This window comes from Dermacentor silvarum, chromosome 8 (genome assembly GCF_013339745.2).
Source record: "Dermacentor silvarum isolate Dsil-2018 chromosome 8, BIME_Dsil_1.4, whole genome shotgun sequence".
Classification (NCBI taxonomy): Eukaryota; Metazoa; Arthropoda; class Arachnida; order Ixodida; family Ixodidae; genus Dermacentor; species Dermacentor silvarum.
In genome coordinates this window covers 106731124-106757001 of record NC_051161.1, presented here as the reverse complement: position 1 = coordinate 106757001, position 25878 = coordinate 106731124, and the positions used below count along the sequence as shown (strand labels likewise).

General features: G+C 48.8%; 1 protein-coding gene across 2 annotated transcripts; it reads right to left on the bottom strand.

The window, feature by feature from the left end:
• Window positions 1-5304: 5304 nt before the first annotated feature.
• Window positions 5305-25409, bottom strand: LOC119462334 (uncharacterized). 2 transcript variants are annotated; one of them, XM_049655176.1, is made up of 6 exons: window positions 25018-25409; window positions 19971-20192; window positions 18742-19031; window positions 13990-14228; window positions 11247-11482; window positions 5305-5772 (listed from the first exon to the last, which is right to left on the bottom strand). In XM_049655176.1, exons 3-6 carry the CDS (start codon window positions 18887-18889, stop codon window positions 5406-5408), a joined length of 990 nt encoding a protein of 329 aa, XP_049511133.1. In that variant the 5' UTR covers window positions 18890-19031; window positions 19971-20192; window positions 25018-25409; the 3' UTR covers window positions 5305-5405. The 2 variants fall into 2 exon arrangements, with proteins under 2 accessions (XP_049511133.1, XP_037579606.2); XM_037723678.2 differs by lacking the exon at window positions 25018-25409 and having other exon boundaries at window positions 19971-20299.
• Between the last annotated feature and the right edge of the window lie 469 nt (window positions 25410-25878).

Here is a 25878-nt window from a genome sequence, read left to right as displayed (position 1 = left end):
TCCCCGCTGCTGTGCTTTTGTTTTTCCTGTAGCTCTGATTGTGTCCTTTGCGCGAGCACCTGCCTTAACCTAAGCTTTTTTCCCCTCCTTTTCTTACACCGCTTCTTGAGCATCGAGCCGATGCTCTTTCCTAGGAAGGGGGGGGATGCCACCAGCAGTAGTGGGTCTGTGCTAAGAGGCAGGCACGGACAAGAAAGAAGTGCGCGTGCTTCTCCGCCCGCTCGATAGCCAGCTCCCAGCGCCGTGTTTTTCCGGAGCCGCTACCCTCAATAAACGTCGCGTCGCCCGTTCTCTCACAAGGCACGTGACCATATGTTCTATTTTCATGATGCAGTACAACCGAAAATAATATTCTGTAGAATCTAAATATTCAATATTTGCGATATGGCGAACAACTTTCTTTTGTAATAAACAAATCCTCGTAATATTCCTTCATGTGGTAGTCAACCATACGAGACTGGAGTAATTAATATGGGAAGCAAACAGTGCAGATTATATATATATATATATATATATATATATATATATATATATATATATGCTTGGATAACAACGCCAATAACTCTTCCGTCTGCTGTGGCGTTAGATCAGTGCTGATTGCACTAGCGAGAACAGAAGCAGGGGCTCCATGGCTCTATAGCTGTAGGTGCCCGTGAAACAGCAGTAGTCGAGGTAAGCACACAGACAGGCTGAGTGTCCAAGACGCAAATGACAACAGCGCCTTTAGGAAGAAGTACTGGCTCAGTGGTTGTGTTGAGTACAGCCAAACTGGCCGTACCGTTGGTAAAGCGAGCAAGGCTAGGTGCCAGAGCAATCCCTTTGGATAGGCAACGAGCTGATGGTACAACTAAAACGTCACCATCGGCGATGTCAGAGTTAACCACAAGAAGTTGTTCGCGGCCAGGAGGCACCATACAATCGTCAGCAGTTCGTAAGCGAAGGCGCGGGTCGGGCACGTCGTCGGAATTGTCGGTCTCGGTCAAGTTAACGAGGCGTTGACGGCACGAAATAAAAGCGGACGCGGAAGAGAGAAAGTCCCACCCTAGTATAAGCATGTGAGCACAGGAAGTCAACACTGCGAACTGAATATGGTGGCGAATCCCGTCAATCGAAACTCGAACTGTGCATTGCGCCGATGGCCGAATCACAACATTATTTGCGCCATGGAGAATAGCTCCATTGTAAGGTGTAGTAACCTTGCGTAGACGAGAGCACAAGTCAGCGTGAATAACAGAAACAGCTGCGCCCGTATCAACCAATGCAGGAACGGGTACACCTTCTACACACACTAATAAAGTATTGGCCGGGGACACTGGAGGAATTGTAGTCTGTGCGGGCCATGCAGCTTTCCCTCCAAAAACTGCACCATCTAGTTTTCCGATCGGTAGTCAGGAGTGCGGGAGGCCGGTAGCAGAGGTGATGTCGAGCGTCGGAGAGGGGAAGGCGAGCGGCGGCGCCCTGGACGGTAGTTGCGAGGCTCTTCGGGATTTGGAGGCGGAGTAAGTGAGCGTTGGGAAAGCCGGCGCTGGTAGGCACTTGGAAGAGGCAATGGGTCTCGCTCGTAAACATCGTAACCACGACGTTCGTCCTGTTGTCGTCTGCGACAAAAGCGCGATATGTGCCCGCGAATACCGCAGTAATAACAAATGGGGCGGGGCGAAGGCCGGGTAGGGTAATATGCTGTGGCAGGTGCACGAGGTGCCAGAGTCGCCAGGTGGTTGGGAGTAACAGGAGCAGGAGGCGTTGTCTGAACGAACGCTGGTTGCATAGCCGCAACCTGAGCATACGAGGGCGCCGGCGAAGGAGGGACACAGCCCACAGTGCAGGTCATGGAGGACAGCTCCTCTTTGATGATGTCGCGCAGGCCAGGAACCGAAGGTTCCGGCTGAAGAACGGGAGGACTGCGCAGGCCGTACACTTGGAGCTCCTCGCGTATGAGAGTCCTAATCAGGACACGCAGGTCCGTATCGGAGGAAGGAGGCGTGTCACAGGCGACAGGTTGTAAACGGATGGCCTGCAGGGCGTCCAGATGCTGGCAAGTCGCGATAACATCGTTAACGGTATTTGGATTCTTGATGGCCAGTGCGTTGAACGCGACGTGGGCAATGCCCTTGAGGATATGACGAACACGATCTGATTCAGTCATGGCTGCGTCAACCCGGCGACAAAGGGCGAGGACGTCCTCGATATAAGAGGTGTATGTTTCCCCGGGAAGTTGCATGCGTGCATCAAGCTTTTTTTTGGCTACCTCAGAGCGGACGTTGGGGGCGCCGAAAATTTGGCGAAGCTGGTGTCTGAAAGCCGCCCAGTCCGAGAAGGAGCGCTCATGGTTAAGAAACCAAGTCCTGGCAACGTCAGTGAGGTAGAATGCGACGCACCGAAGCTTGTGAGAATCATCCCACCGGTTAGACTCACTCACGCGGTCATAATTGTCTAACCAGTCGTCAACGTCCTCACTAGGAAGGCCAGCGAACATGGTGGGATCGCGCTGCCGCGCGCTGACGGTCCATGAAGGAACGGCCGGTGGGCCAGAGACGGTGACGCTGGGGGCTCCTGGTGGATCTTCTTGGGGCATGGTGGCGGAAAGGCGGGGCAAGCGGCGACCGGAACAAAGCTCCAGGGAAACTCGAAGTCGTAGAGGACCAAGGGATCGAGAGCACTCTCCACCACTTGCGAGACAGCTGTTCAATCTCGACGGTTTATTATGCCGGCCACGCGCTGAAGCGAATGACGCTGGCCATGATGATGAGTATATACAGATGAAGAAGATGAAGGGCTACTATAATGCTCACAATATATATATATTGTTTCCACTGGGAGAATTGCACGGACACGCGATAGAGCTCCTGTGGTTATTGGAAGACTTTTGCACAAGTTGTCAAGATGCGAATCCCATGTGAGATTTGAGCTGAATGTTACCCCGAGAATTTTATAGTCATTGACGATTTCAATACTGTGCCCGCCGCAGTTTAAATCCTGGTCCAAATTATTTACTTTATTTTTGGCGCCGAAGAAATGTACCTTTGTTTTAGCTCGGTTAATTTTGAGGCAGTTAGAAAGTGACCAAAATACGAGCTTCTCATGGACGTGATTACATCTTGACGCTATATTAGCTTCATCAGTTCCTAAATATAGTTACATACGCCTATCATCGGCATATATAATAAATTTTGAGCTTGAGTCAATACCGACATTATCGTTTATATATACGTTAAACAAAAGAGGGCCTAAAGTAAAAGTACTGCCTTGGGGCACGCCACATTTTATATGGAGTGTAGATGAATGGTCAGTGCCAATGCACACACACTGAGTCCTGTTGTCTAAGTACGAACGGAATAGTTCGAGCTGCTTACCACGAACCCGGTACTCTGCGAGTTTAGCATAAGTATGTTATGGTTAAGCGAATGGCATGTTTTACTGTAATCTACGAAAAGACCGAGAGTTATATGTTTATTTTCAACGTCTTAATTGCAGCCCACTTTCTTTAAGAGTTAATAAAGTTTTCAGTAGAGCGTCCTTTCTAAAACCAAACAGCACGTCGGAAAGAAGATTTATTTTGTCAAAGAAGTTAGTCGAGATAAAAATATCTTCTCTAAGCCTTCCGAAAAAATTAGTACCACAGATACTGGCCTATAATTTTTTTGCTTCATTTTATTGCCACCTTTGTAAATTACTGTTACCTTGGATATGTTCAGTGCGTCTGGAATTTCACCTGATTGGATAGAGAGATCAAATATGTGAGTGAGCGCAGGCGTAATGCATTCGATAACATATTTTATAGGTAAGTTATCTATATCCAAACCTTGCTGTTCTTTAGAACTATAAATGTTCGACAAACTTCAGCTTCACTCATATCATGCAGAGCAAGGCTCTCAGCAGGGCATTTGATTGACTGTCTGATAACCTGTAGATTACTATCTGGAAGAGCGTGTTTTAGAAACACTTGGTTAAAATGATCAACAAGCGCCTCACCAACTATTTCAGGTTATTGTGCATGAGAGAGAGAGAAAGCACTTTATTTGCACCCGTCAGAGAGTATGGGTGATCGGGGTGAGACGCAGCTCCCCCTTTCACCGCCTACCTCCCCCCTAGACGTCGGCCGGAATCAGTTGGCTTCCGGCGGCGGCCTGGGCTTGACAGATGGATTGCTTTTGGGCATATTCTTCCTGGCTATGAAGGGAGGATTCCCATGACTCTTGGTTCCCATGTAGACCGTTTAGCGCTGGGCAAGCCCAGAGCATGTGATTTAGGGTCGCTATGCCTTCACAGTTTTTGCATTTCGAAGAGTGCACCTCAGGATGCCATTTGTGTAGGATATACGGGTTTGGGAAGGTACCCATGAACTTTGAGGGCGCTTCCGCTTTACTTTCCCGACCGACAACCCTATTTAGCACTTTCCATGCAGCTTGAGGTTGTATCTTTATATCAGCCGTTCATAATATGCCAACGTTGTTTAATTCTTAAAATTTTTAAATCTTGCAAGTGAGACGCACACACGCACACCTCTTAATGGGATATGAACGGAATATTTTTTTAACAGCGGAGTTGTGTTTAAGGTCGAGGTTGATCCCTACGGAGCGACGGTGTTCGCAAGCAAAGTGGAGAAAGTCTGAAATCAGAAGAAGAGGTGCAGAGAGAGACAGAGAGCGAGTCAAATAAAGAAATAAATAAAAACAACCTTTCTTAGCGAGGCGGGATTCGAGCACGGGTACCCACAGTCCGAAGGCGAGCGTCATAACCATTAGGCTGTACCACTGATCTCTACATTAGGGTGCAAAACATAGTACAGGTCAGTGAGCTGTACGCCCACGCTTGCAGAACGTGCATTTATAGGAACCATGTGATTGCGTTGTACCGACGATTGTAACACAACTTGCTATAGGCGAGAGAAAGCAAATGAGAGCAAGAGAGAGAGAGACATAGAGAGAGAAAAAGAAAGAAAGAGAAACACAGGCAGAGAGAAAGAGAGACAGAAATAGAAAGAGAGAAAGAGAGGGCGGGCTTTCAACCCGAGTACTCATGGTCCGAAGGCGAGCGTCATACCCACTACGCTATACACTCACGCTTGCAGAGCTCCGCTGTTTCATCAGATGTCACAAGCGCAGAAGTGGGTTAATTTTTTTATACAACTGCTACCGTTTTCTTTCCTAACTGGGTGTGTGCCACCGGTTACCCGCTTCAAAGCAGACATTCTCCCTGCAATTCTCGCAAAAGTAATTGTTTTTATTATTTTAATTACAACATAGTGGATGTATTTCCACAAGCCCGTCAAAGCGAACTCTCAAAAAGCTCACGAACGGGTGAATAAATTTCTGTCATTCCATTGCTACATATACTTGTCGCCAGCCCTGAGGTCTCGCGACGGCAATTATATCTACTTTGTCGCCAGCCCTCAGGTCGCGCCATCAGGGCCGCGTCGGCGCCTTCTTGCACGTCAGTTCGCAAGCAGTCTTCGTGAGGAATCGGTTGGCGCCGGTCAGGCACCGGTGCGATTCCAGCACGCGCCGCGTCAGCCTGAAGCAGCGCCTCTCGACCTGCACCGCCGACGAAGGCACCTCTGCCGCGAAGAAAGGGAACTTCAACTGCGCGCTGCCGCAGGGCGCGCTCCGTGGCGCGGTACAGGGTGGGTAGCGAGGGTTGGTGCAGTGGGCCGTGCATTGGCCGGCCGTGGGGAACACGGCACTGCCGTTTGCCGGGCACCCACCCCAGGGGAAGTTCCAGGCAAGGCACACCCGGCCATCGAACCACCACCAGCTCCTGCGGACGTCCTGCCTGTGGAAGGGGAGGGCAATTCGACAAAAGGGTTAGCGACGCGGTGAACCGCATTAGCATAGAAGAATGGGCTAGTCGGAGAAGGTTGACGTTGTGGAAGAGCTTATAGAGACGTAGATCAGGAGATAGATTTGTCCTTTATCTCTCTTGCCTCCAATCTAGGCAGCTCTGCCACCCCACCCTTTTATCTGATGAAGGGGTCACCTGTGCGCGTGGTTATGGAAGTCGAGGTTCCGTAAGGAATGAAGAAATATAAACAGTAATGCCGGTGTCACACCCGCGCCTTCGAACAATGTTTACAGTTAGCGTGTGAAATAGGTTCAGCTTCGCAGCCGCATATTTGTGTCCTCCTATACGGATGTCTGAACCACGCGGCCTGCAATGCTCTGCTGAACTTTCCGCATGTAGTCCTTACACCACACCGTGCCTTACACCACCTGCCTAATGTCTCGGGGCGTACTGTGTGTTTCATTAAAAAAAGCAAAATTAATCAGCAAGCTATAAGAAACTTTCTATAGATGGCCCACAGAATCCGGTACCGGCCCTCTGACAAGTACATCTCGAGTATTTCGGAGTGCTTATACTGCTAGGGCGCTATTGCCAAACTTTTTTGGCAATTAGCCTCCACGATTGGTCAAAACATTTTCGTGCCACACGCAACTTCACCTGTCTGTCACGCAACGGCACGAAAACCGCGATAGCTCCACAACGTGTACACACTAATTATGCATGTTTAAACCGCACAAAAGAAAGATAATTAGTCCTGATTTGACGCGTTTCCACCATTAGCCCTCTGCTATTGGTCCAATGTTTTCTGGCTACGCCCACTTCGCCAGTCTGTCACCAGACGTCACAAAACCGCGAAAACTCACCACGTCAAAGTGACGTGTACGCGAAAAAAAATGCATTAATACGCCGAACAAAACTGAAAATTTTTCTGAATAGCCACAGACTGCCCCGTTTCGAAAGGAATAGAAGATGGCTGCCCACCGATCGCCGAGGCCCTCGCTACTCGCACCTGCCGGTGAGCATGTATTTATTTGCGCATGATAAACCTTTTTGCATGGCAGTAAAACGTTATCAAGTCCCTTTCGGCATGCATACGAGATCGCTCTGCCAACTCTTCCTCGCTGAGGATCCGTTTTAACGGCATTCTTATCCTTCCGTTGCACGCCACCGCGATTTAGGACCAGCCACCGCAAGCTAAGGCGAGGCGGACCAATCGGAGAAGCTGGCACCAACCCCTTCATGCGGGTTATCTATTTTCACTGTGCTGGCTCGGCGCCATCGAAACCCTCTCCACTAGAGCGTGCTCCTCGCCTCTTGTCAGCCAATTAGATAAGAAAAACCGCTGAGTGTAGACAATTTTATTGGTTTTGAAAGCGAACAAAGGTGACCTCCTATAAACGAGGAGAGTGTTTGATTGGGTTGTTTAGACAACGCTGCGGGCCACCGCGCGGTGCATGCGTCGGTGGTTACGTAAATTTGAAGTCAGTAGTTTGGAATCAAAACAGTTTGGAATCATTTTATGTTATAGCGGCCCTAGAGTAGAAACATCGAAGTGAACGCTGTGCTTTTCGCTGCACGCTCATTTCTTGCAGCCACCATATGATGTATGCAACCAGATCCTTCACGTGAATTTAACGACGCCTGTTACAACTTGGCGAGATGCCCACTTATATATGAGAGCAACGTCTCAACGTTACAACCCTGGTTCGATCAATACGCAGAAACTTCTTTCTGGTATCACTTGCGAACCATTTAACAAGCCTTCAGCATTATTTCAGCTTATTTCAGCATTAGATTGAGCCGTTCCGTTACGCGATTTCTACTTGCGCGCTTTACAAAATCAAATTTTCTAACTCTAGTATATACTAATCATGTCGGCTTGGCCACGCTTATTGAAACTAAAGCAGTGTTGTGAAACAATATCCTCAAGCAGTTTGCAACATGTACTAGTGAGAGGTGCAGACATCAAATTCGGCTGAATATCTTACCTTCTTATGTATGTATTGCTATGTCTTTTACTGTTACCTGGTCTCACGGTAACTTAGAGAATGACCCACCGTGGTTGCTCAGTGGTTATGGTGTTGGGCTGCTGAGCACGAGGTCGCGGGAAATGTAGAGAACAGCCGTGTACTTAGATTTAGGTGCACGCTAAAGAACCCCACGTGGTCCAAATTAATCCGGAGTCCCAGACTACGGCGTGCCTCATAATTAGATCGTGGTTTTGGCACGTAAAACCCCATAAATAATTGTTAACTTAGACGATGAAAACGGTCTTTGGCGAATTAAAGCAAAGTGTTTGCTATACGGTTCTGTCTATGTTTTAAGGAAACATTGCGGAATATCGTCAAAACCACTTTAATAAATTCAATGTTAAGCAACAGCTACAAGATTGAATCGTTTTTAATGTTGCGGTCATCGACACTCATAGTATATATATAATATGATAAAATTGGGGGTAGGATGCTCTTATCTACAGCATACACGGGTTGAAGGAATTGTATATGCGCTTTAGCTGTGTTTTTCCTCTGGACATAGTTGCATCTTAGTGCTGCATACAAGAGGCCTGTAAGATTCTTACAAGTTAAATGGCTCGCAAGAAGATAGAAACTTTATGTAATAGACCGTGGCCGAACAGGACGGCTTGATTCGTGGTAACGCGTGAAGTTCCTAAGCTAGGAGAAGTGTTTGCGGTTATCGCTTTCTCTCAACTAACGTGTGTAATGAAGATTGATTCATTAGACGCAGCTGATTCTGAAATCGATTGTCGATTCAATGGCTCGTAGGCCTAACGTGGATTAGCTTGGCTGGTGAAGGCACGTCAAGTTGGTTACTCAAAATTAGGCGCAATAAATCGCTTGCTGCTAACAGAATAACATCTTAATTGCAATTAAACGCAAAACCACGAAAGTCAAAATTACTCTTCCTATCATAAAATGGTATAGTTTATTTTAATATTTATAATAGTTTTTCTTTGACACCGTAGTGGCGCTGCAAGCGCAACACGCTATTCGCAAACGCAAAGCCCTATTCTAAAACTCATCACTCTTGCATGCCCCAACGCTAACACCCGCAAAGCTCTTTGGGGCCCCAAACTTTTGGGGCCCCTATTCTAAAACTCTCTAATGTGATAGACCATGGCCGAACACGAGGCTGAAGATTCTTTTGTTTTTCGGCCACTGGCTGATCACATTTGTTTGGTTCATGGCATTAAATGTCACCCAGAACCATGCAGCCTTCGATACAGGCTGTAGTTTATGGGTCCGGACTAGTCTTGCGGACGAGGTATTATTAAACGCTCGTCTAAACACGACGGCTTCTACATTTGACCTTGGTGAACGCCATAACTATTGAAAGAATCCGGCGCAGGGGTGAATCTGAGTTTGCTAGTAAGAAAATTGACAAGGGTATTTATTTTGCTTGTTGCACTATTTCCCATATGTGCCTTATTACATTCCATTTTTTACGTCCTCCACATATTTTTATTAGTTCTGACTGTGTTGCGGCACCTATTATGTATCGCTACGATAAAACTGCCCATCGAGCAGTGCATAAGTTTGCTGTCATTCATTTCGGGACGAAGTTACTAATACCGTGAATGAAAGCGGATTTAAACGCAAGCCAGACAAATTATTATGAGTAAGCATCATTCGAAGCCATTAAAATTTAACTCGTGGGCTAGGTGCCTTACAAAATCAGTTCCATCTCCCCTGTGAAAATTTATTGTTAAGGAAGTTGCCTGTTAAAGTGTTGCCCTGTGGCAGAGTAGATTCCTGACTCTTAGATGTTCTCACCTTGAAAATCAGTTGAGTTCAACATAACAGAATGTGCCAACTATAAGCACTATTGTGGGTATCTGATGCTTTTTGCTTGGAGCGCGTTGCGTCTGCCGCTACACCTGACAGGTAAGAGGCAGCTTCAGCTAGGGGGCTCCTCCCCAAATACATGGAAACGGTGAAATCTTTCTTCTCGGCCACGATTACACCACATTTAATGAGGTTTCTTACAATTAAAAGAAAGCATTAAACTGCAGTGTCTTTAATAATCAGAGCCTCCATTCACAAAACCTTCTCACATACATTGAAACGGAGAAATATTTCTTCTGGACAACCATTGCACTAAATTTAATGAGGTTTCTTACATTTAAAAGAAAGCATTAACATGTAGTGACTTTAAGAAGCAGGGTCCTAATTCACAAAGCCTTCTTACGCTAAAATTGTTCGTAAGAGAAATTTTAAGCCAATCCTGCTGCTGGACATACTATTCGCGGAAGCTGTTGGCCAATTCCCATTGAGGAGTGAGTACTTAGGAAAGAACAACTTTGTGAATTCGGCCCCAGATCTTTCAATAAGGCCGTCGATATTTCGTTAAAAATTGTTGAAAATCGCAAACTTTCATAAATGAAAAAATGATGATTAGAATTGTCTCTCAACGTTAAAAAACAATATCAATTCTGTAACCTGCACCTAATAATACATTCAAAGCAGACAAAATCGACCTATTTATCACCGCTCCCAGATACAACACTAACTCGTCAGTACGGCTTTTACAAAACCCTTGTAAACGTCGTAACAGTTTTACATAAGCTGCGAGTTCATAACGAATTTGATCTTTTTATATGCTCTAGCAAATGCTGTTTACAGGACTGTGATTTCTAAACTTGGTGCAGAGCTACCGATTCATATTATTCGTGCTCTATTTTTTAGGACTTACAAGTTTTCAATAATTTTCATTGAAATCTTGAGGCCCTAAATTAAAATTCCGCTTCCTAAGTCAGTAGAAATTAACCTTCGGTCTCAAATGCAATAAATTGTATTCCAATCGGTCAAGGGGCTCTCTCAAAATGATTGCTGAGTTTTACACGTATTTCATTAAGCGGCATTTCAGTTGGTCCCCAGCCAATGATTCCCCTTAAGGGTTAGCAAGAAACGAATTACTGCGCCTAAGACTGACCACGTAGTATGACATCAGAGTATTCCAGTACGCGTTACCGATGCTAAACTCGCAAGTAAAAATTGTAGAATTATCTGCATATTCCTCCTTGATCTCTCGGTCAGCTGATACTTGCGCCGTCCGTACTCTGAAAAAAAAATTAAGCTATGGAGTTTTACGTGCGAAAACCACCATCTGATTATGAGAAACTCTGCACGGAACAACATGAAATTGACCCGTGGTGTGCGTTATATGAGTACACGTGGTTGCGGTACTTTGCCTGCGGACGGTGGCTGCCGTAGTTAACGTGAAATGTTTTATTCGTTAAAGTTGAGCACAGACTTTGAATTCATAGTTAATGCATAGTGTCCGTGTCTCTTATTTCCACGATAGTAGTGCCGAGCGTAGCGCCCTTTACTGACAGAACTCTGCGGAATTATTTATTCTCGCTATAAGATAAGTTTAACGCGCCATTTCAGGTGGCGTCATGGTTGAGCCTGCCTGGGCCTTTGTAAGCAGAGAAAAAGGTTCTGTACCTCCGGCACCCGAGTAGAAGCGTCTTGTCGAGGCAGGCCTCGCGTGGCGGCTGGGTTAGCACGCAGCTCCTCTCGCATTCGCGCCACGAAGCGAACCGGTTGGGGCCGCGGTTGCAGAGCTGCGCTGGGTGGTCGTCACCGGTGGCCAGGCAGGCGTTGATGGAGGCTCGGTAGACGAACTCGCTACGCGGCTCCCGGCAGTACGTGTAGAAGACGACGCCGCATTCGGGCCTCGTCTGCAGCAATGTGTATACATTCGCCTCCTGTATGCAGTCAAATCCGGTCATAACGTACTGGTCCGCTCGCTAGAAACAGTTCATTATATGATTGATCGAGAAGAATATGGGGAATGGAGGGGCGCGACTGCTTGTTAGTTACAGCCACACGAAGAAAATAGACAATGTAGCTTATCGGAAATCATTTGTTATGTGTAATTAAAATGTGTAACTAATAAAAAAATGTGGTCGGAGGAATGGAAACTGCGGCAGCTGAACTGGTAAAGCACTGCACGCCTGATGTGCAAGGGTCGGGTTCCGCTCCCATCTGCGGCAAATTTGCCTTTCGTCCACTTCCATAAAAAAAGACAAATAATTATCGATGTGTTTTTCTCACTCTATTGTCGGCTTTATTCGTTTTGATACATCCAGTAATTCGATATACCGTACCAAGGTAAACGAGCTTTATGATCAATTCGTTATACAAGATAGAGCAAAGCTGCGTGACTGTGTTGAAGCCTACCATGGCGACCCGACTCTCTCAGCAAGACATGGTGGCAAACGCAGCCGCCCGGTGGGATCTCTATAGCTGCCTATCGGGCTATGCTGCATACCCCACTAGGTTCGAGCATACTGCCATGCTCAAGCACATGAACAAAAATTAAATTATGAGGTTTTACGTGCCATAACCACGATCTGATTATGAGGCACGCCGTAGTGGGGGACTCCGGAAATTTGGATCCACCTGGGGTTCTTTAACGTGCACCTAAATCTAAGTACATGGGTGTTTTCGCATTTCGCCCCCATCGAAATGCGGCCGCCCTGGCCGGGATTCGATCCCGCGACCTTGTGCTCAGCAGACATGAACAAAAATACACAACGCTCAAAAAACATGCGCGGAACAATATAGGCCGCTGCGGGCGGTTTTGTGGCGCCGGCTATGGGTTAAATATGTACATCCGATTCTCCTGTTCGTTTTAAGGCTTTTTTGCATTATTGTCGTTAAAATAATTTAGCGTGTTTGATACCATCATCATCATCAGCCTATATTTATGTCCACTGCAGGACGAAGGCCTCTCCCTGCGATCTCCAATTACCCCTGTCTTGCGCTAGCTGATTCCAACTTGCGCCTGCAAATTTCCTAACTTCATCACCCCACCTAGTTTTCTGCCGTCTTCGACTGCGCTTCCCTTCTCTTGGTATCCATTCCGTAACGCTAATGGTCCACCGGTTATCCATCCTACGCATTACATGGCCTGTCCTGCTCCATTTTTGCCTTCTAATGTTAACTAGAATATCGGCTATCCCCGTTTGCTCTCTCATCCACACCGCTCTTCCGGTCTCTTAACGGTAGGCCTAAAATTTTTCGTTCCATCGCTCTTTGCGCGGTCCTTAACTTATTCTCGAGCTTCTTTCTTTACCTCCAAGTTTCTGCCCCATATGTTAGCACCGGTAGAATGCAATAATTGTATGCTTTTCTTTTCAACGACAGTGGTAAGCTCTCCGTTAGGATTTGGCAATGCCTTCCGTATGCACTGCAACCCAATTTTGTTCTTTTGGAAATTTCTTTATCGTGATCAGGGTCCCCTGTGAGTAACTGACCTAGATAAAGGTACTCCCTTACAGACTCTAGACGCTGAGTACCGATCCTGAATTCTTGTTCCCTTGCCAGGCTATTGAACATTATGTTTGTCTTCTGCATGTTAATCTTCAACCCCACTCTTACACTTTCTCAGTTAAGGTCCTCAATCATTTGTTGTAATTCGTCCACATTGTTGCTGAATAGGACAATGTCATCTGCAAACCGAAGGTTGTTGAGATATTCTGAAACCATATGAAGTATAATTCGATGCACTCTAGTTCGTTATAACCACATTTATGTGTATTATTAAGAGCGCACTTTGGGGGACTTGTGGTTAGAAAACATATAGACATTTATATATTAAGTACATACAGTCTATCTATATCTCCGTATCAGTCTATAAGTTAACAGACTTCACACATGGTTTGTGCACTTGCGCTATTAGACAGTTAAACTACATATCTGGTCAATGGATGGAGCTAACATTGTGTTATTACACTGGCAAGCATGGGGCTCACTAGCACCAGGCTTGCCTGATACAAAAAAGGCTTCTGATGTTACATCACAGGGATTAACCTTAGAAATATAAACGCCAGTTTATGAGCATTACCCATCAAAGGAGTCGATGATCCGGCTACGTTTGCAGGTGCATCGAGTATCACGTCGCCAAGCCAGCAGAACTACAGATTATTGAAATTCCCCACCACATGCCCAATCCCACCCGCGAGCACCTGAGCCTTCCCGCCAAGTCATTGCGCTTCGTCAAAAACAATCCAATTTAACTCTGTGGACAACACGTAAACGTCCTAAAGACGAAAACAATTTATCATTCAAGCACCACGAGAAGAAAACTGAACTAAATCAAGGTGTCGGTACCGGGCTGGTTGGTAATCCAAAGCGCCAAAAACACGCCCCCTCATTCATCGCGCGTCATGTTTACACTTACGGATCTCCGGAATGGCTGCTCCAGCGGATTCTCGGCAGTCACGAAGCCGCCGCTTGCGTTGCCGTATCCGGCAGCCGGCTGCTCAGCGGTAGAGTCCCCGTCGACCGGTTCGCTGGCAGTGGACGGCCTCTTCCAGGCGGCCTCCGTGAGCGCCTCGTCAGCCGGGGCGCCGGGATCGTCTCGCAGTGGGTTCTCCGGGATCGGCACTCCAGGCAGCAGCGGTCTGGTGGCTGCTAATTCTGCAGAGAGAGAAGGTGCCTATTGGGATTGAGTCACGTGACACACGAGGCCAAGTTGTTCGCAATAGTTACCAAAGGAGGAACGCCTGCTGTTGGAAGAAATACAGAGCAGGAAACTCATTAGACATTATGGAACGGGCAATTTCGACGGGGTACTTGAATGTACAGTAAAGCGAAGCACTCTTTAGACTGGTAATGTATTCCCCCAAAACTCTATCCTTGTTCAATTCGCTTTTAAAGGTATATTCTTGTAGCGCCCACCGACGCCGCAGCGCGGGGTGCTTCGTTCGGCGCTCTCAGCTGGTGCCTTGGCGCCGGCTGTCGAAGGAGACAATAAAAGAAGCGAAACGCGTGCTCGAAGCGCAAGCTCGGCACGCGCAGTGTCGTTCCAAAAGCCAGCCACGCTGGTCGTCGCAGCCCCGTCGCTCGGCTCCCCGCCTTCGCCCTTCTGATCAGGGACGACGGCACGGCTCGTACAGCCGCCGTCACGTCCCTCCTACATTGGTGACCCGGGAGAACGCGCGTTCCACCGAGCGACACGCTGCCATGGCTCACTGGCCGGAGCCGCAGTTCGACCCACCACTGCCGCCGTTCTCGTCCAGCTACGTCGGCGCATGGTTCGCTCAGTTCGAGGCGGCTCTGGAGCTGAACCACATCTGGATCCAGGAGTTCAAGCACGCGGTACTCCTCGACGTCCTGCCGCTTGCTCTCCAGCTCCACCTCGGCGTTCCATCGCCTGGCCCGCACCCGTACGACGAACTGCGGCAGCGCGTGCTCGACTTCTTCGGTGCTGTCTACCACCCTCTTCCAGAGGTAGACCGCGCGGTGCGCGAGTCATCTCTGCCGGCGCCCTCACCGCCAGCACCAGACGCGTCTGCTCCTGCGCCCGTTAGCCACCATCAGGCAAGCCTTCCTCCCTCGACTTGCTCCGATACCGTCTCGGCGACCACCCGATGCGCTACCGCACAGTCCCCGGCCTCCGGCTCTCTCCAGGGGTCTCTTTCGTGTGAGTACGCGCACAATGTTGTCGCCAAGGGTATCGCCACGACCATGACACCGGCCACGTCATCGCCTTTCTCGCCCCCAACGATGGCAGGCGACAGTGGAGACATCGCCGACCCAACGCCGGCTACCGTGCCCCACGTCATCGGGTCTGTCTCCAACGTCAATGCTCCTCCAACAACGACAGCCGACCCGTCCACGCGGTCCGCTGAGCCGGTCTCCGAGGCGGCGCGCGAGCTCGGCACCGCAGCGATCCCACTGCCTACGACTCTGCCGGCTAACGCCACCGCGGACGTGGGTCACGACGACCTTCTGCGACCCCCGCTGCATCCCACGTCAGGCGTCCTCAAAGAACCACCGGACGCTCATGCAGGCCCTGACCCCACTTTTTCCGGCCAGTCCGTGGCTTCCTCGCGATGCACCCCATCGCCGGACGCATGGGATCGTTGTCGCCTCCAACAGGTTGTGCCACGTCCACATGCAATGCAAGCGTCGTGGACCGTCCAGGGCTTCGACTGCATCGCTCGTGCGCGCACCCTACACGCCATGCAGCGGTGCGGTCCGTCATACGCCACCGGCAACGCTCCCACTGGTACCGTCGACGCGCCATTCGCCTCAAAGGCCTACCAGTTCCTTCTTCTTCAAGACGCATGTGCAGATTCTATCGCCGGCTGGACGCGCCCCTCCCAACAGCGTCCGTTCAGCGAGTGCCTCGTCCGTTGCGGAGCTCCCAGTGCCGTCCGCCTGAGCTCTGCGCGGCAACTCGATGCCCTTCACGTTAACGATTTGGACTGTCCACGGACACTTTCGAAACGCGGATCGCCATTTCGACGTTCCGTCTGGGCGGGGGGCCCTGTAGCGCCCACCGACGCCGCAGCGCGGGGCGCTTCGTTCGGCGCTCTCAGCTGGTGCCTTGGCGCCGGCTGTCGAAGGAGAAAATAAAAGAAGCGCAGCGCGTGCTCGAAGCGCAAGCTCGGCACGCGCAGTGTCGTTCCAAATGCCAGCCACGCTGGTCGTCGCAGCCCCGTCACTCGGCTCGCCGCCTTCGCCCTTCTGAGTAGGGACGACGGCACGGCTCGTACAGCCGCCATCACGTCTCTGCTACATTCTTGTTCCAAGCTTTGATGTTTTGCAGTGCGCGCCGCAGCTCCATCACAGGACGTCAGCGTGACGTCCCAAATATCAGTATATTTTCTGGCATCTGCGGCGTTGTGGCCAAGTAAAAATTCTCTAAGCTTGGCAAGTTCGCTCCTTGGGTGCTATAGAACACAAAGTAGACTATCTTTATCGATAAACAGTTACCTAGGCCTGAGCAGACGCCATCGAGAAATGAGACGTCTTAGCAAGCTGGTGCGGGAACATCGAGTCGGCGTCGCCACAAGTCTTTCGTGATAGCTCTTAATTTCTGCTTTTTTTTTTGCTTATAGAGCTTTGTCTCGCTTTCTTATAATCTTATAAGCATAATTTTTCCTAATAGTGCTTAACATATTGTTACGGATGAGGGGTGTTTATTTACAGATGATGAATGAGAGTCGAGGAAAAACAGTTCAGCACCGATTTTGTTCTGCGCTCCTCACCGAAAGATTCGTCGTCCCCCTCCTCTTCCTTTCGCCTCGACCAAGGCGTGACATTCCCCGTTTCGCAGACGAAGCCCACCATGGGAGTTAGGGCTGAGTGATAGAGTAATATCGCTTGAGGCGCGTAACATGCCCAAGTTGAGTAGCGCTAGAGCGGCGTCCTGGTGACCTTACACGGGCGACCACATACGTTAAATCGCTAATGCGGTCAATGACTGTGAAGGGTCCGGTATACTGAGCCAGGAGCTTCTGGCATAACCCGCGTCTGCGCAGAGGGGTCCACAGCCACACCAAGTCACCTTTTTCTAATGAAATTGAGTCGTGGCGGCGGTCATACAGCTCCTTGGAGAGATCTTGTGATGCCAGTGTACGCAGACGAGCAATTTGTCGGGCTTCTTCAGCACGGCACAAAGTTTCGGCAACCTATGGAGTGTAAAGGGGAAAATGGTATCGAGACAGCTGCGCGGTGCCCGAGCGTAGAGCAGGTAGAAAGGTGTGAAGTCCGTAGTATTCGTGCTTCAGCTGTATTGTAGGCATAGGTAATAAACGGTAAGATGTCATGCCAGTTCCTGTGATTGGATGGTCCATACATAGCCAGCATGTTGGTCAGGGTGCGGTTGGTATGTTCGACAAGGCCATTCGTCTAGGGATGATATGGTGTTGAGTGGCGGAACTGCAAAGTGCAGAGTCTAAGCAATTAGACATACTACAGGAACAGATGATGAATGAGAGTCGAGAAAAAACAGTCCAGCACCGGTTTTGTTCTGCGCTCCGCACCAAAAGATTCGTCGTCCTCCTCCTCTTCCTTTCGCCTCAACCAAGGCGTGACAATATCATCTTGTTTGCGGTCCATTTAAGACTTCAGGAGTTTACTTGCATATCTACATTAGACGGCGGCCCCTTTAAAGACGCTGCTTGCACTAGACCTCAGTGTTGAGTAGCAGACGACAGCGCACACACGCTCAGGTCGACCTATCTGCCCCCCTTTCCTGCAAATGAAATCTATCTCTACTGACGTGCAATTTTTTAGCCAAATATACCTAGTTCGGCGGGAAATTAGCAAGATAGAGGAACGTTCAGGAGAGGAAATTGTCGACAACCCGACATAACATTATACAAAACAAAGAGCTGTCGTAATCAGCATTTCGTTCAGATTACCCGTACAGAAAAAAAAGTAAAGGAATCTAGCTTATGAGTGTAGCACGCGAAAGGCCGATATCCTTCGGTTGTTTCAAGTAAACGCCACAAACTGTAAAAGTATATGGAGCGGATTAAACATTTGCCAGACGTGGAAATGGCGATTTACATGATAAAATGACAATATCGCGGCAGCAGTGTGGTTGAATTTATATGGGCGCATCATAGTCATACGGGCGTTAAAATTATCAGGCCGGTCAGCAAATGCCAGACGGTACTTGACACCGTTCTTCCCTTATTCGCCTTGCAGTTTCTGCTGCTGTTTTACCAGCACCAACGCACCGTGAAAGGCTGAACTGAAACAGAGGCTGAAACTGAAAGTGGATAGAAGAACGACGTGACTGACAAAGATTTAAAATACACCTGTACTTTATATAGACAGTAGCCTCTATAATAAGCAGGTTTACACATTTAGGTGAAACATACCTTCGTTACCTTAAATAATTGTGACCGCCGAGCTTGCTTTTGGTGAAACGGCTATATTTCTTGAATGATAAAATCAAACCTCTTTGGGATCAAATTTGCGGGAACACTTTATGCATGACTGCGATGCCACCGTGTTTTAACATGGGTTTACAGCACCGCTCGTTTAACTCCGTGCGCGCAGCCGTTAATGACACATCTTCTATCAAGTAGTACTACGAAGAGTATCAACGCCCAAAGCAAGCCGCTTGTACGCCTGTTCTTACGGTGAGGACTAAAGTTTCCGTTGCTCGTCGCATGCTGCAGCAGCTTACCAGCGACGGCGTCGCGTAGGCGTTGTTCGTCGACAGGCGCCGCGGTCGAGTGGCGGTTCATGATGCCGACCGTGGTGGCCACCGCAGAGGCGACCAGCAATGCGGTCAACAGCGCGGCGCCGACCATCAGAGGGACGCGGCCTCCCATCCAGTCACCCAAGAGGTTCTCGTACTCGCGCGGAGGGATGTCTGTCGCCGTGGCCACGTCCCGTCGCGTGCACTCGACGGCGCAGCTGTTGGTCTTCGGGGCCACGGCCGCCTTGCTGCTGACGCGCGCTACACGAGGAGGCCTGCGAGTGCATGCGAGTGCGCGTGTGTCTGCGTCTCCCGACATAAAGGTATATCAGAGGTTGAGCATCTTACAGCAAGCGGCTCCTTATTTTGATGATGAGCAGTTGCTTGCAAGACACGGAATATGCGGCGTTCTACATCGCAGGACGGCTTCGTGGGTTGCGATCTTTTGCCAACGCAAAATAGGTGACAATAAACTTTTACTCGTTGACGGAAATTTAAAAGAGCCTTTTCGCCTGTCCCGGTCACATTTAAAATTAGGATATCTATTGTCCATGAAAGCGTCCGTGGGATTAGAGGAGATCGGATGAAAACATATCCTGTGTTCTCTACAAGAACCTCCCACCATGTGTAAACTATAAGACACAGCGACTCTAAACAAGGTTTCTAATTTAGGACTTGAATTTTGGCGCCTTTCTGACTTGATGTTGAAGATGGTGACCCTAATTTTTCATGACAAGGAATTCATATGCCTATAGTAAGTTAGATTTCAACTCTGAAAACTCGCTTTAACTGCATGCTAGCAGAATTGCTAACAGGTGCTGGACTAGTATACCACGAAAGAAAATATCTATTATTGTGGTATTATCCAGATGTGCAAAAAGATAGTAAATAAACTAACGTCAGTTGTTTGGTTACATGACGAGGCAAATTCTGAAACAGTTCCTTCTCAAAGTTTTCACCAGCATTGCTAAACGTCAAAAGAAACACTTCACAACGCAGTGTCACGAAAACAGTCAGAATAAAACCTAAAGCGATAAGTGGCGTTATCCTGCGATTCGAACGCGATCCGTCTGTTCATTTACTATGCCAATGGTCGAACCATTTCTGGGCCGAATAACCCGTGGGAAATTACTGCACCCATCTTTTAAAAAAAAATGACTGTGCCCATCGATCGAGCCTTGAGCAGCCCACAAATAAGAGGGCCCCAAACGTACCGCACAGGGGCGCTGTCACTGCTGTTTGCGCTGCTGGTAGTTGTACCACTGCTCGTGCTGCTGCTGGTAGTGGCGGAACTGTCGACGCTGCTGCTCAGGTCGCTGTGCCCGGTGTACCCGAATGCCGAGTGTCGGCAGTGCCGCCACGGGACTGACGGGGAGGCCGATAAAGGGGAACGCCGACGAAGACCCGGTAGTCCACTGGGTTGTCTCCGTGGTATGCTGCGTACGTGAAAAAACAGGATACCGAACGTTCCCACTTCTCATGCCCAGGTGCATCTGCCAAAAAAGCTGTATCCAATGAAATCAATCGATTCTCATGATCTGGGCCGCTATGTTGTAACGATTCCTTTCGCTTGATTCTATACCTTTCTTATCATACGCCCTTCGCGGCTGGCTGACCCCTCTAACAGCGTGGACGGAGTGCCGCTCAGACCACTGGCGAAGCGCGAAACAGAATAGTATTGGGATAAGAGGCGTTCACACCCACCAGCGACCGCTTCCTCGGTGTAAACGAAACGAATCGCAAAGGCTTTGCTTTTGCGGGTTGCAGGTGTCGAACAGACCCGTAGAAAGGAATTTTTTCCGGGACGGGAGGGGGCACTTTCTGAAGGCCTTGACTGTTTGAGGAAAGCACCAATTTTTCAGTAAGTAGTTTCTGTAACGATCTCAGTATATAAATTATGTCACCTTTAAAATACTATTTTATTAATAGTAATTCCGCGCGCAGGACCAGCATGACAGCGCGAAGCGGGCCGTGCGTAGAGTTGTGGTTGAAGAAGGGGGGTGAGCTTGCAAGACGCATCCACTCGAAATGAATTTACAGGATGAGACCAGTTTCGAGATATTATTTCCCAACAGTGTGGGACGAAATACAGGTTCGTTCCAGTTACTTTTGTGCTTCAATGTAAAAAACAGCATTTTGGTCAAAAAGTATAAGTGGAACAACAGTGAATTTTTTTGGCGAGTTTGATGGTGCATGTCTCCAAACTGGTGTCATTCTAGATATTCATTGCAAGTGGAAAGCCTGACAAGCTCACGGGCTACAATTCGTAAATTGCAATATGTGTCGTAAAGTAATTAAGTAAGAAGTTTATTCGTCAATTTTTGTTACTTAGTTGAATATGTGTTCGATTTCTCGTGCCACTAATGTCCGCCTCATTGAATAACCCGGCTTAATGACAAGAATTATGCTACCTGCCAAAGGCGATTTTTAAAAATTCCGTGAAGCTTAAAAAAGAACGCCCTGTATAGAGACAGTCCAGGTGCAATTCGGCCATCGTTGTCGCCGTGATGTTCATATAATGTCTAAATGCGATAATATCGTGGCTGCGCGCCGTATGCTGAGTGTGCAGTGAAAGCTTACGAGGGTGAGCCAAGGACGGTGGCTCGATCTCGCGCGCGCAAGGAAAGAAAGTGGGTAGGAAGCGCGCTGCCTTCCATCGCCCGCAAGCCACCAGGAGGGAGGGAGGGAGGTGGTCTGCTTTGGTGGCGGCTGCGTATGTCGCGGCTGAGCGCCACCGTGCGGGCCCTATCTTGAAAGTTATCTGCGATGGGGACAGAGTCTAGGTTGGTCGAGGGCCGATTGCATCGAGCGCGCTGTGTTCTCCCCCCTTCGTTGGCGTTGAAGCGAGAGGCAGCACGAAGGACAGTTCGCTCGCTGCTCCCGCCGCGCTTCCTCACGCCAGTGTTCTGACAGCGAGTGTCCGCGGTCATCAAGTGAGATGTGTTCGTGTTTTCCAGTGCACGCGTGACACCATGCTTGTTATTTAGTTAGTAAGCGGTTGTTTACAAGTTTTTACGGCCGATAAAACAACTATCCTTACTTCGTATAGCTGCCTAATCATTTGCTATCGCAATGGATGCTTCGCCTTTTGAGCGAAACTGCGACCATTTTGTCAAGTTTTATCTTTCTAGATTTACAACAATTGCTTTCTCTTTAAATGCACGAAAGCAATAAGCATATGCGCACATTAAAGATCCTCACAAATCGTTGCACCTATAACGCAACATATTTCCTTCAAACTTAATTTTCAAAGCTAGCTTTAAAGGCAGAATGGCGATTTTCGGCAAATCATTTTCGCCGCACTTGCAGCTTCTTTAGGCACTAGTGCCGGAGTCGTCAAGTAAAAAAATGTCGCAGTTTCACCCGAAAGGTGAAGCATCAATTGCGATAGCAACTTAGTAGAGAGCTATACGCAGTAAGGATAGTAGTTTTATCAGCTGTATAAACTTGGACATGCAGCAGCACCAGCAACGCGCAGAACTGTTGTCGACGCCGTCGCCGTTTTGCCCGCGTTCGCACCCAACGCGCGCGGCGTTGGTGACTGTTGCCAGGGCCTCTGGGGGCGGCTCGGAGGTTTTCGACGAGATCAGAACGGGAAACTCGTCGAGCAGCGTCGGAAGCCTTTACCAATTATCTCGGCTCGCAACGTTTTTTTTATTGCGATAGCAATTATATGGACACCCCAAAGCAGATTTCTGCCGTCGGCGTCGCCGTCGCCGTTGCCGTCGCCGTCGCCGTCGCCGTGAGGTTCCGTATGACGTCAATGGAGATGAAATCATCGCCGCGCGCCACCGAACGCTGTATGTGCAAGTGAAAGGGCGCGAGGGACGCGCGCTTTCACGGGGAGTGAACGCACGGCGGAGAACAAACGCGCGTTCTGTGCCGTGCTCCCTTAAGGGCTGCACAAGTAGGCGTCTCTTTCCTCCTTTACAATCACCATATATGTAGAGCAAACGCGCCTTCTTCTGACGCACGAAAGACCGTAGGAGGGGGGGGGGGGGGGGGGGTTTGCCCGCGTAGGCGTTTTGCCCGCGTTCCCACAAAATGCGTTCGCACGCATTTTGTGCGAACGCGGGCAAAACGCCGACGGCGTCGACAACAGTGCTGTGTGTTGCCGGTGCTGCTGCATGTCCAAGTTTGAACAGCGGATAAAACTACTATCCTTACTCCGTATAGCTCTCTACTAAGTTGCTATCGCAATTGATGCTTCGCCTTTCGGGTGAAACTGCGACAACTTTTTTATACAGGGTGTCCCAGCTATCACGCAGCACGATTTTTAAGAAATAGGAACTGCGTTACGCGAAGCCAACCTAGTGCGTATTGTTTCCAGTACAGTGGAGTAGCCGCCAGTATTTTTTTTTTTTGGTTACTGAGATTTCATTCATTGTAATTAATTATCTAACTTGAGAAGTACTGTCCTAATTATCAAAGTGTCAATAAGAAAGTTGTAGAGCAACATGAAAAACTCCCGATACAGCTTTCCGTTGCTCAATACGTGCTACATAAAACGTTTTTACGAGCATGAAAGAAGCCTGTGAATACACGCGAAGTGCCTCGAGCAGCCAGTCGTGCGGCAATTCTGCGTGTATTCGCGGGCTTCTTTCACACTCGGAAAACATATCTATGTAGCACGTATTGAGCAACAGACAGCTGTATCGGGAGTACAACTTTTTTTATTGACACTTTGATAATTAGAACAGTACTTCTCGAGTTAGATAATTAATTACAATTATTTATTAAATCTCAGTAACGAAAAAATTACTGACAGCTACTTCATTGTACTGGAACTAATGCACTAGGTTGGCTTCGCGTAACGCCGTTCCTCTTTTTTTTTTCATCTTGCTGCGTGATAGCTGGTACACCCTGTATACGTATTTGGTGCCGCAGCTAAACGTCGCCTCCCCTCCCTCCCTCCATCCCTCCCGTCCCCCACGGCCTTTCACGCAGCGGAAGAAGTCGCGTTTACTCTTTATATATGGTGATTGTAAAGGAGGAAAGAGACGCTTAATTCTGCAGCCCTTCAGGGAGCACAGCGCAGAACGCGCGTTTGTTCTCCGCCGTGCGTTCCTCCCCGTGAAAGCGCGCGTCCCTCGTGCCCTTTCACTCGCACATACAGCGTCCGGCGCGCGGCAACGATTTCATCGCCGTTGACGTCATGCGGAACCTCACGGCGATGGCAGAAATCCTCTTTTAGAGTCCATGGAATTGCTATCGCAATAAAACAGACTTTACATGCTGCATCCCCAGACGAATTACGCAACGGACAAATTTTAGCGTTAAGGTATAAGAACAGGGTAGACAACATTTTTAGAAACAATCGTTTTTTTTTTCACGCTATATGAAATGTGCGGTCTTTTCTGAACAAAAACCAGTCATTGATTTGTGTGGGCACCAGATCTTTCTGCCAGAGAAGTGACTTTTTTCAATACTTACGTATACCGGCCTGCCCCGCCGGTAATTAGCATATTAGCCCTCAGCAGTATGTAGACTTGGGCTGCTAAACATGCTCCGAAAAAGCTGAGCCCCACTTTTACAAGTTTAGCTGGATTGTCAACCTTCGTCCAAACAAAGCCGAAAATTCGGGCAGAAATGATCTACGATGATTGGCCAAGTATGCCAATAGCTGAAACCGCGTCATGTATCTGGCGTACACTGCAGCCGCACTTCCCTCGCGCGCTGCCCTCTGGCGGTGCTACGCCGCCAAGGCCGAACGGAGAGCAGCCACAAAAGAGTCCCGCAAGGCATGGCCCCAACCCAAGAAAAGAAAAAGTGATTGTGTTGAGTACCTGGCTGGTGCATATTAACTGAGTCTAATAAATTTGTTTCTCTCCAACTGTACTGGCGTAATAAAGCGGCTTTTACGCCGAGAAAGCAATAAAGTCTCGTTATTTCAGCCACAAATGCTGATATTTTTTCTCAGTTATTTAGTGCGTAGACGGAAAAATCAACTTCTGTAGACTTATTGCCGTTGACTTAAGCCCTATTCTTCTAAATAACATTTGTTGTTAAATAATGCATACATTGTAGGCAGGCTACAACCAGTAAAACATTGACAATGAAGAGCATGATGATATTAACTTAAAAAAAAGAAATACTTCTCAACACAACGATAACATTACGCTTATCCTAACACCTGTGGTTACTTGAAAAACTGACGACAATGTGGTTTAAAATACATGGCAGGCATAGGGCGTATATACATCGTTAGCACAAACCCGCCGTTAGGCCTCACTACGAGTAGGGTTCGATTCCTCTGCTTACGGTTGGTCCTCTTCGTCCCACGTTCACGAGTCCGGGGACCTGCTGCGACGTCGTCCGAGGCCTGTGGCTGGCCGCGAGTCCACGCTGATCGGTCTCCGGTGCAGTCGGAGCAGCAGGCTGTCGAGAAGACGCTAGCAGAGACGCTGCTGCCCTTCGCTGTCCCTCGGACTTGCAAGCACGACGCTTGGTCAGCGCCGAACGCTGCCCCTTACTCCTCTCGCACGACGAAGTCTTGTCGGGCCCAGCGATCGTCTGATTGGACTCGACGCTGTACGTGAGCTGTGCCAAGGACATATCTCGCGCAGGCACGGTGGTGACGGCGACTCGGGCGAAGCTGGCACTCGAGGTGTCCTCTGCCGTATACGTTGTGCCGCTCGCCGTGCTGTGGAAGCCTCTCGTGGTCGTAGTGTTCTTGGCGACCCAGGATTTCATTGTCGTGAGGTCTTCGGTCGGTTGGTTGGTTGGTTTGCGTTCTGTTGCGCTTCCCTTTCCTCTAGCACGAGCTAGCTCGGAGCAGAAGAGCTTGCCGCGAGGCGCGTGGGTTCGATGATGAGGATGATTCTCAGACGGCAGCCGGATAAAAGAAAAAAATGTCACAGTTTCGCCCTAAGGGCGAAGCAATGAATGCGATAGCAACACAGCAATGCCATACGAAGTAACGTGAGCGGCTTTGGTAGCAATATGAATTGTAGTAAACATGAGCTGATTAAGTAAGCAGGTGTGCTCTGCCGTAAGTAGACCGACATGAAGAGAGACTCGATGACCACGAGAAGGCGCCTGTAAAACGGTGGTGTTGATGAGAAGCGCTTCCCGTGGGCAGCGCGTGCGAAGGGACACACCTGTAGCGCTGCACTGCCGATC